The 12,044-nt window shown below is 38.1% G+C and overlaps 1 protein-coding gene across 1 annotated transcript in view; it reads right to left on the bottom strand.

Annotated features, from left to right (window-relative positions):
• Positions 1-3,396: 3,396 nt before the first annotated feature.
• The window catches only part of LOC120772689, a 50,572-nt gene continuing 41,924 nt past the window's right edge, over positions 3,397-12,044 (bottom strand). The window contains exons 2-4 of the mRNA XM_040101428.1: positions 6,244-6,759; positions 6,064-6,141; positions 3,397-4,988 (exon numbers count right to left, since the gene is read on the bottom strand). Of these exons, the coding sequence (XP_039957362.1) occupies positions 4,673-4,988; positions 6,064-6,141; positions 6,244-6,759 (910 nt within the window). The 3' untranslated portion in view covers positions 3,397-4,672. The remainder of the gene's footprint in view (positions 4,989-6,063; positions 6,142-6,243; positions 6,760-12,044) is intronic.

The raw sequence follows: 12,044 nt of genomic DNA, 5'->3' as shown, positions 1-12,044 counted from the left end.
ATTCAGTTGAAATACTTACAAGTATGAAAAATGCGTCAATATCAACTGAAGATCAACACGACAGTAAAATAAAGGAATTGGTTCTAGAAAATCGACGATTAACAGTCAGGGATTTTACTGGCATCGTTAGAATATCGGAAGAATCAGTGAAAACTATTTGAAATATCTTTTGGGCCTCAGAAAAGTGAAAGCACGACTGGTACCAAAATCACTCCATTTTTTCGAAAATCAGCGTCGCGTTAACGTCTGTAAAGTAATGCTTTACGACTACCAAGATGTCATGAAACGTATTATTACAGACGATGAGTCTTAGATCTATGCTTACGAATCCCTTCCTACCGGCCAACCTGTCAACAAGGAATACTAGTTGAGTGTTATGCGTCGTTTGCCTGAAGCTATTCCTAAAAGAGACCGGAATTATGGGCCAACAACTCTTGGTTTTTGCAGTACGATAATGCACCGTCGCATACCACATTGATTCTTCGTGAGTTGTTCGCCAAATTTTCAACTAATATCGTGCCATAACCACGGCATTTGCCTCATTTAGCTCCGTGTGACTCCTGGCTATTCAGCAAACTCAAACTACCAATTGTCAGTTGAAGAGATTAAATGTGAATCGCATTAAAGGCTATTCCGGAAATTGAATTTAATAACTGTTTCAAGGATAGGAAAAAAGTGGCCAAGGAGGATTACTTTGAGAGGCAGCATAGATTTTGAAGAATAAATAAAGAATAATTGAGGTTATAATAGCTGTATTGCACAAGCTTAAACTGGAGCTGGGGGATGGCTAATGGAAAATACAACTGGTGAAAATTCAATAAAAAGCGAGGTTAACTTCTTAAAGTGCTTCACGAAAATAAATAAATATATGTATATGTTGTTTTCACTTGCAAATCCTTTCACAAGAGAGCAGCTGAAACCTAGAGAGTTGATAATGGCCTATAGAAGATTAGTTTCAATTCAACTTTTATAGTTGTTTGATAATTTGGCTTAAATTTGGTGAAAAGCAGAAGTTACAGATCTAAAGCTACTTTGAATTAAATTATTTATGAATTCTACATATCTTATTAATATTTACATATTGCAATACTCAATTTAATTAATATTTTTTTTATTTTGAAAATCTTTACGCATTTTCTATGTTTTTGCCCCGTTTTGCTTTACCGACACGATGTTTTACACATTCACACTTTTCAAAGACACGAACCACCACTACCAATTGTTGAGCTCGTTTGTATATGGAAATCTACAGTGGTGGCTAACATTTAATATGATAAAAAATTTTAAACGAATCGATATTATAAATATTTGGTTGAAGAAACAGTTTAACGGGAATTATAATACATTTTATGAAAATATTTTTTTATTATTTTATTAATGTAGTCGTTTGATACCAAGAAAATTTCAGAAAACATTTATACTTGTAAAGAAATATTTGGCAACAATATCTCAGGCTTTTCCACAGAAAACAAAACATTTCTATTTCAAAAAAATTGCATTTGAAACACTTAAACCATTTTGAATGGCATTTTTATATAGTATGACGGAGAATATATGGTCAAAATGATGCTTGTAGAGATCTGATCTCGGCGATATTTAGTTTCAACAAGACAGCGCCACTTCCCACACATCTCATCGAAAAATGGGCTGAACGGATGGACTATCGAGACGTAAACGGGGCCAACAATTGAAAGAGTCTTTAAAAATCAAACCCAAGGAACATTCTTTCGAATGATAATAGGCATTCCCCATTAAATTTAAAATTTCTGAATTTCTCCTTTAAAAAAGGTGGGGAACCTCGAAATAGATCCCCCTTTAAAAAGAAACTCGATGTACATATGTATAGGTGCCATACGAGCTAGCGCAAAGGACCGAATTCCGAAACAACAAAGTTACTCGAATCTTTTCAAGGTAGTAATCTCCCAGAAAAATGTTTCAAGACCAGAGCATACTCATGTAGAACTCTTTGAGATGATCTAGTAACTGATGCCCAGAGCAGACTAAAATTACGGAGGGAGCACTCTTCATCCTATTGAATAGCAGTGAAAGCATAACACCAGAAGATGTCGAATCCGATTCATCATTCGATGGCGATGGAGCAGACATTCCATAGCCCGATCATGAAGAAGTTCGAATAGCAACTACCCGTCTGAAGAACAACAAAGCGGCGGGGGCCGATGGATTGCCGGTCGAGCGGCGAAGAGAACTGATAAGGAGCACGAATCAGCTTCTTTGGAGAATATGGTCGGACAAAAGTATGCAGGACGATTGGAATTTAAGTGTGCATTGCCAAATCCACAAAAAGGGAGAGCCCACAATCTGCGCCAACTACCGTGGGATAAGTCTCCTCAACATCGCGTATAAGGTTCTATCGAGAGTACTGTGTGAAAAATTTAAGCCCATCGTCAACAAAATGATCAGACCATATCAGTGTGGCTTCGGGCCGACCAGATGTTCACCATGCGCCAAATGTTGAAAAAGGCCCGTGAAAAGAAAATCGACACACACCACCTCTTGGTCGATTACAAAACTAATACGACTGTGTAAGCTGATGTTGAGTAATACCAAAAGCTAGGCGAGGATCGGGAAGGATCTCTCCGAGCCGTTCGATACCTCAATCTACTCCTGGAAAAAATAATTCAAACTGTAGAGCTGAATAGAGTAGATATAATCTTCTATTAAAGTATACAGCTGCTGGGGTACGCTGAGGATATTGATATTATTGGAATCAGCAACCGCGCCGTTAGTTTTGCCTTCTCCAGACTGGGTAAGGAAGCAAAGCAAATGGGTCTGGTAGTGAACACGAGCAAAACAAAATATCTCTTAACATCAAAGAAACAGTCGTGAAGCAACGACACCAGCCTCGAAATCCAACACAGAATAACTTTTGCCAACAGGTACTACTTTGGACTGAGTAGTCAATTGAGAAGTAAAGTCCTCTCTCGACGAAAAAGCTCTAAATTCTATAAGTCACTCATTATTCCCGCTCTGCTATATGGTTCAGAGGCATGGACGTTGACAACATCTGATGAGCCGCCGTTACTAATTCCGGAAGATTTATGGTCCTTTGCACATTGGCCACGACGAATATCGCAGTTGTATGAGATATACGACTACATGGACAAAGTTAGTTCAGCGAATTAAAAGACAGCGGCTACGCTGGCTAGGTCATGTCGCTCGAATGGATGAAAACACTTCAGCTCTGAAAGTATTCAGCGAAAAAAAAGATCGACTGGCGCGGTGTTCTAAACTCGGCTATAACCGCGGAAGCTTTGTCTACGCCAATAAAGAAGAAGATACGAGTATATAATTTTTCCTAACAATGTGCCCAATCATTCCAATAAACAAAATGAAATTAAACGAAATTATATGTCATAATAATATCTTTATATTTATTAAAAAATTTGGCATAGAAAAATACTAAAAACAACATTCACGAATAGGTTACAGTGAAAACATATTCCTTTGCGTTTACCAACACATACATAACCACGTATGTATGTGTGTGCATGTATGTATGTAAAACTCACATTTATATATTTTAAATATATAAAACATACGCCTGTATATATAGGTATATGTATGTATGTATATACGATTACATGTGAATTGATAACACTAGGTGTATATATATCGGTGTTGCATATATGCATTTGTTGTTGTCATGCATGTTGTTGCATTTCTGTACATTTAGTTGTGAGATTAACACATTTTGTTGCTCTTTCAATTATTTACATTTAAAATCATTTTTGTACATATAAAACTATTATAACTACTAGGTGTTAGTGTGTGTGTGTGTGAATAACCAACTCTTTTGCATATTTTTCTAACTTCTTTAAAGAAACACACACAATTGCATTTGCGCATTAGAATATTTATAAATTTAAAGGAAATCAAATTCATCAAAAATAAGCCAAAAAGTATTTTCCAACAAAATGCACGCCTATAAATTACCATTTTCCAACTGAGTGTGTATGCGTGTACTTAAAATTGTGTTTGCTAAGCTTCTTGCACTTGTTGTAAATTTGATTTAAATTTGTTAAACACCTACATACATATGCACTTGCTATCTGCCTAAAGATAGCCGATAGTCTTAGTTGTAACACGCATGCAACGGTATAGTGAAAGTGTATGTGTGTAGGTGTATAGCCGTGTTTTCACAGTTGCATGCAAATCGTGTAAGCGACTTCTTAGCCGGAGATGCAATTTCAGTTCGGTTTGACGCCCAGCTTAAATCTAAATATATTCTATATCAATTTATTATTTTGCTAATAGCTAGAACTTAAGCCCTAAACTCACACAGACACACATTTAAAACTAAATAAATCAGTCAATGGCTGACAGGCGACTCCGCGCACCCGCCCACACAGTTATGAGCCGCCTGACCGACATTTTCTATGTAACATGAACACTTTTGTGTGTGTGTGTGTATTTGTATATATTCATATATATATATATATATATATTTGCATGTGGCGTTGTTTGCGGTTGTATTGCAGCACAATTGCCTTAGTTTGCCTGACTTGACTTTAGTCACTAACTGCTACAAGTATTTAGTAATTCACTTTGTCGCTGGCTTCGGCTGCATATCTGCTGCTGCTAACAACATTCTGTGTTATTGTATACGTATTGGTTATAGATTTTTGCCTCGCTTTGCTTTTCCCTTTGCTACTTAGTCCAATTCTAGATAATTGATCTCTTTGGTCAGCGCTGGCGGCAGCGCCTGTTGTGTTTGTGTTTGCGTTTGCATTTGTGTTTGTAAATTTTCAATGAGCGCCGTTTGTTCGGGCAGCAGCTCAGCTGCTGTCGTCGTCGCGTTGGGAAGCGCGACAGGTGGCATATAGTTCGGTGGCCCACTTTGTGTTGGCTGACTGTTGTTGTTGCTGCTGCTGTTGTTGTTGGGCATGACTGTGGTGGGCGTGAAGGTGGTGGTGGGTGTGTTCGTGGTCAGCGTGTGCGTGTTGCTGTTCGAACCGGGCACGAAAACGCTGTAAAGAGTGGGAGCGTAAAAATGGGTCTATTAGTTAAATAATTATTCGCTGAGGGATTGGGTTAATTTAGATAATTATCTGCACAGGTCAACTATTTTTTTGTGTGCGTCTAACTGGAGTTAATTAGTTTATTATTATTTTTTATTTTAAGTGGATTTCGTCCAGCAGGCTGCTTTTGACCCAAAAGATTGGGATTGTTGCTTCTGTTATCAAAATATTTGTATGGTGGCAAAAAAAAGAATAATCAGCCCAGGATCCTAGACCTTATTTACAAAAATATCTGTTTTCGGGATCCCGAAATTTTTGATTTTTATTGTTGTCTTTTAAATGGAAAAGGCCTGGTAAAAGGATAGGGTTTATTAAAGAAACTACCGATTTTCGGGATCCCGAAATTTTTGATTTTTTATTGTTATTAAACACAAGTAAATGGAAAAGGCCTAGTAAAAGAATAGAAATTATTCACAAGACTATCTATTTTCGGGATCCCGAAATATTTATTAAGTAAAATTAACTTCGAATAAACAGTTTTGATTGAACCACTATAGCATTTAGTTAGTTAAAGTTAAGTAAATTACTTACTTGGAAATTAAATATACAGTTTTCGGGATGCCGAACACTTGATTATTATTATTTATTGTTGTAGTGAAAAGAAAGACCGTGGCTGGATAAAATCTGGGTTCGCTCTGGTTACGTGACCTGAATGTTACTTACAAATTAAAATCTAATTATGTTTCTGTGAGTGGTATTATAGTTCTGATGCAACCGAAGCTAACGGTTTTTTTTCTTATTTTTAGTTCTACATTTTCCGTTATCAAATTTTGTTCTGATTTTTCTAGCCACTTTAGTACCAGGCACTTTCCGCAAACATTTTTTACGAATTATATGCTGCTATTAAAAATAAAATTTTTACCTAACCTCAATATGGTTTACCTTAAACCTTAAGCATTTGCAAAAAAAAAAATTGAAATCCAATTAAAAACTTTCTTTGACTCACACCCAATTTTATGTTGACCAGTGTAGTGCTTGAAGTAATTAATTTATAACAGTATTATTGCCGAGCACGTGTACATACCTCAGAGAGTTCGTGGAACGATATAAAGGCGGTGGTGTGTTCATACGTAGGCCGCTGTAGACAGCACCGTTGATTAAACTGTAAATGGAAGCATAATTCAAGGCGTTAAAATGCAATCAAAATGAATGTCAGTCAATTTTTATTTTTGTGAATTCATATCTTTATTTTTGCGCTACTCACCCAATTGCTGCACACTCGTGCAACGACGTCAAGTACGATGGCGGCGGCGGTCGATGCTGGAACTCTGGATACAAATAACCACCGGGCAGTATGCGATTATTACAATAGGGACTATTACAGTTGCGGCAGGTCTCCATCAGGCGATAGCAGGGACACTCATCCGCATCGCTAGGTGTGCACAAGCGCCAAATGATGCCGGCCACAATGAGCAACGACAGCCCGATGCCGATCATCAGCAGTGAAGCGCTCAAATATTGGGTGGTGTGCTCAATGAGGCCCGTCGCACCGAGCACCACACCGCCCAGCGTGCACGCAGCGCCGCCAAGCGCGAATATACCGATAATAAAGGGCACAATGGGACGTGAGAAGCATTTGCGGAAGGTGGCACTGACAGCGGTGGCCGCACCACCGACCATTGTGCCGTTGGCAGCCGGACCAGCGCCACCACCAGTCGCACCAGCAACGATAACACCGGTCGGATTGTCCACAACGGCGGTGGGTGTGTCAAGGAAGCGTCTGCAAAGAGGAAGAGATGAAATATGAAAATAAATAAATTATTATTTATGGCTGCTGCTTGAATGTACAATATTTTTTATCAATAAACATGCATGTATATGTGTGTGTTTGCACTTTGTAGTTCGGAAAAAATATTTATAGTTGACAGCGGGTTACTTTTGAATGGCTGGCGATAAACACACACATATAAATAAAGTGGATATTTTTTTTGCGCTACCTGCACACAATGCAGCTGGCGTTTTTTCTACTTTCATTTCAGTGTGCCACACTGCATGCCACATGCACATAGCAACGAGGAGAGCTGACACAGCAAGGCATAAGCAAGAAATTAAAAGAAAAATCCCCAACCAGCATCAACTGCCAGCGCCATTATCAGCAGCGCGCTTTGTTGTTGATCAGCATCTTGCATGTTGCATGCCACAGACAGCCAGCGCCGCTGCTGGGCAGGTAGAAATTGTGCGTCACACAAAGTCATTAGACGATTGGAAATACTCACACACACAAATACACACCTAGAGAGGCATGCAAGCAAGCAGGAAAGTGGAAAATCTTTGCTGGAATTAATGTGTCTACCTGCACACACACACCGCTACACACGCAAGCCGTCACATGCATGCGCAGAGGGGGGCGGCAAACAATAAGCAAAGTGCCTAACAGTGAATCATAGTATGTGTTTTTTTGTCGCTCAAACTCCTTGCGCCTTTGTCCATCATCGTCGCTAGGCGGCGTGCAGGTAGCGCAGCTGATGTTGGCAGGGTCACAGGACTTTGCCGACATTCACCTTTGTCTGCTTGTCACAGCGCCTTTCAGCTCTAATGCTCAGTGTCAGCAAAGTATCACACTGGTCGGCCGCTGCTGCTCAACATGCAAAGGCTTTTATGTTCAAAATTTTGATCCTTATTTTGTGTTATGTCTAATTTCGTTTCTTCCTCGGCTTCGTCCGTTCGTTTTTTTTTGCGCTCTTCATCCTATTGACATGCAACACCTGCCTAAATGCCAATGATGCTCAAGCATCTACCTAACTTGTTAAAATTTATTCCTATGTATGTGTGTAACCTTAATTTCTTGTGTGTGTGCGTGTGTTTGTGTGCGTTGTGTCTGCCTGTCAGCCACTCATTTGACTATAATTTATGTCGAGTAAATGGACAGCTGTTTGCTGCCTGCCTTTGCACCACACTTTTTTCGAGCACTTCAATTTCTATAATCTCAAAAGCAGCAAACAAAGAAGAAATGCATTCAATTTATTAGAATTGATTCCATTTTCGTTTATTTCTTTTCTTCTTTTTTTTGGTTGGTCAACGCGTCTATTGCGAGATTTATATCCTTTTGCTTGAGCGAAAAAAAATCTAAGGCGTTTATGGCGATTTTGTTTCTAAGCGATTTTCGTTACAATTCTCAACGCAGGTGCTCGCTGATTGCTAAGGTAAGGGGAATGAGTAATGCGAAGAATAATCAGTTAGAAACTCCATAATTTGGTGGAAGAGAAAAAAATTTGGATACGAGATAGATTTAAAGGATTTTGCTTTACCTTTTCCCTTCATTATAAAAGGGGAGGAGGAGTTTGTAGTTATTACGGACTTTAAGAATATGTTAAGTTTGTATAATATATTTAAAAAATTTTTATTGGTCAAAGTTGTTCAATTGAAAGTGAAAATCAGTATTGCCTACTGGAAATTCATTTACTTAATTAAGTATTGTGAGGTTAGGTTAAGAGAGTTGATTTAAGTTAAATTAAGTTATGTAGAAGAAAAGTAAAGTTCAGTCAAGTTAAGTTGCGTATGTAGAAAAAAAGTAAAATTAAAGTTAAGTTAAGCTGATTTAAGCTATGTTAAGTTAAGTTAAGTTAAGTTAAGTTAAATTAAGTTAAGTTAAGTTAAGTTAAGTTAAGTTAAGTTAAGTTAAGTTAAGTTAAGTTAAGTTGAATTAAGTTAGGTTAAGCGGATTTAAGGTAATTTAAGTTAAGTTAAGTTAAGTTAAGTTTACTTGAAATTACTTATTTTTTTCTTTATAAACACACTTTGATTAAGTTACTCTCATTTAAGTTAAGTTTTTCAAAATTAATCTAAGTTATTTTAAATGAACGTCATTTATTCCAAATTAAGTAAAACAATGTCAAGTTAAGTTAAACAGTATTAAGTAATGTAAAGTTAACTTGAAATCTCGTATTTGCTTTGCTGAGTAAACCAATCCGATTAACACATCTGAAAATTAAATTTTCCGACGAATAAAAGTTCAAACCGAAACCTCCGAGCATTAAATCTAATTAATTTTTGCTGTAAGTGATTTGGTGTGAAGCCTTTTTAGTAACATGTACATTTTTTGAAAAAAACCGTTTATATTTGAAACCTATTATTTTCCTTTATAAAGCCTCAAAAGCTCTTTAACTGTTGTGATATTGGAAAATTGAGGAAAAACTTTCCAGCTTAAAACTCTTTTCAATATTCGGCGCTAATGCCATTCCAATCAAATTTAATTCTATAACTTTTTCCATATATGTATGTATTTGTGTATGCCCACAATAAGTTATGTATTTTAAGCCATTTGAAACGAGTAAAAGCTCTTTCAGCGGAATTACATTCAATTTCAAGCACCGAAAGCGCTGTGCTTGGCAAACGATACTGCAAAATTGAAACATCAAATTGTAACGGAATCATTGTGCCAACATTTTTAACGGCATATTTTTAACCAAAAAAAGTTGCCATAAAAAATTAAACGAATTTATTTAATTTCTAACTTTGGAAGGCAAAAAACGGGAAATGTGTAAAATTTGTGCTTTTCGTAAAAAAACTGTTTGGCTGTGAAAAAATCCCTGCGCACGAGAGCACACGCGATAACAATAACAAACATAAAACATTACAATAACAAAAAAATAATAGAAATAAAATGGAAAATCTAACGATCGAATAAATAAACTAACAAGCGATACAAATCTAACGGAACAACAACAACAACGAGCGGAATATGCAAAAATTGGGGCATCAACAAGCCGGAATACAGCACAAGTGTCGGCGATTTGTATGTATGTATATATGCACACATATTTATTAATATATAAATTATGTTGTGAGCAACGGCAGACACTTCCAAAAAATTGTGCTGCATATCGCACCCTCGTAAATCAAAATAGAAATTTACATGTAAAACCGAAAAACTAAACAGTCGTGTGAAGTATTCCTCTGCTGCCGATTTCGATTACATTCGTTGATGGTTTTTCATATGCCGTGTTGTTGTCTAATTGTTGTTGTTTGCGTTGTCGCTGTCATTTCGCTGCTCACGCGCGATGATTAAATGCAGTTGTTAGAAGCACATTTTATTGCCTGAACGCGCTTTTTTCCCCATAAAATTCGCCTGTCTATGCCATGCCATGCCACGTCATTTGATTTCAATTCATCACATTTCGGTTTGATTGGCAGCCCTGTAGGGCATGAGGTGTGTTGAGATGGCGCAAAAAGCACAGAGAAACAACTTGGGGTGCCTTAAAAGTACCAGGCTTATGATATTTAGGCGAGAAGAGCGGTGTTGCAGTTGCAGTGCGGAGCTTTTTGTGAAAGGTAGGAAGCGATTTGAGACTTTTAGGATCACATTTCGGGTATATTCGACTCTATTCGTAGCAGTTAGGAGCTTTTTGGGAAAGTTAGCGAGGTACTTGAGACTTTTGGTTTCACATTTCGAGTCTATTCGACTCTATTTGTAGCAGTTCGAAGCTTTTTGGGAAAGTTAGCGAGGTACTTGAGACTTTTGGTTTCACATGTCGAGTCTATTCGACTCTATTCGTGGCAGTTCGGAGCTTTTAGGGAAAGTTAGCGAGGTGTTTGAGACTTTTGGTTTCACATTTCGAGTCTATTCGACTCTATTCGTAGCAGTTCGAAGCTTTTTGGGAAAGTTAGCTAGAGATTTGAGACTTTTGAGATCACATTACACTTATCGTAAAATATACGAATGTAATTTGTCGCTTGCAAGTTTTTGTACAAATCTGTAGTACTTTTCTTATTGGTCGAAAGTAAAGCTACACATTACCTCCTCGCCTTTTATGAAGATTTTTTCCCGAACAAATTTTTTCCAGGTTTTTTGGGCAGAAAAACCTTTTGCAACCAATTTTCACACCCTTTATTCCAGTAGTGCTTCTTCTCTGCGCTACAGGGCCTTACACTTGTGCGCTCACGCCGGTACATATAAAATGGCTGTGCTCATATATTTTTCAATAAACGAGCATTTGATTTGATCGTCAAGCGCTGCATTGCATTTGAAATTATTCTATTCTTTCTGTTTTGTTCAAAATTTTTTTTTGTTGTATTTTTGATATTATTTTGTAATCTGTGACAGGCAGTGAACAGCAGGCAGCGGTTGTCAGCTACATTTCACACAAAAATACAACTTTTGGGACATTTACTCCAATGACTATATGCATGTATGTATATGTGAATATGATAGTACATATGTGAGAGTGTGTGTTTGTTTGTTAGCCACACTTCAGTGCGACAAGCTGCGGCTGCGAGCGCTTTCAATAAATAACCATAAATATATACAATATGAGATGACAACAACTAAAGGCGAGCGAGCGCATCATAAATTAGCCAACACCGGCGAGTTGAGTTGCGTTTGGTGACGCCCCGAACGCCCGAATGTATGCTAACGCACAGCCAACGACACACATGCACACTCGCATTGGCTTTTGGGCTGTGCGCCACACACCAGCTTTTGGTGCTTGTTGGAGCGCCACAAAGCACTTAAGATTACAAAGTGCGTATGCACACATAACTGTAGTACACTATATTTACATTTCTGTGTGTGTGCGGCAGGCTGATAACACATGTGGAGCGTCGCGGTAAGCCCGTGCTACGAGCGTGTCACTCGAAAAATGAGGCGTCGCTTGGAATATAATCTAGAAGCATAGTTCACTGGCGCAATCGATTTGTGGCGCAATATACGTGTTTGCTGTTGTTGCTGGTTGCAGCTGGTCGAAGTGCTTGGAGCTACAGCGCGTTAATGCCACAAAAACAAAAACAAGGAAAACAGCTTGGCTGCAAAAATCACAAACTTTGGTTTGTATTAGCGTGTCGTTGTTGCTTTTGTTGGCTGCTTAGCGCTTACAGCTTGCGGCAACAATTGCCCAACCTCTTTAGGCCTACACCTAGCACCTCACACTATTTATTAGCGCCGTGGCATGCCACTGCTTGCCATGCAATCGCTGCTGTGCTTGCTGTTCGTGTTATCGTTGTTGTTGTATACTAGCTGACAAACATAAATTGTTATTATGCGCCTGACAAATGATGCAAATAGTCCGT

The sequence above is a fragment of the Bactrocera tryoni genome, chromosome 3 (genome assembly GCF_016617805.1).
Source record: "Bactrocera tryoni isolate S06 chromosome 3, CSIRO_BtryS06_freeze2, whole genome shotgun sequence".
Lineage (NCBI taxonomy): Eukaryota > Metazoa > Arthropoda > Insecta > Diptera > Tephritidae > Bactrocera > Bactrocera tryoni.
This window is presented reverse-complemented; position numbering and strand designations above follow the sequence as displayed.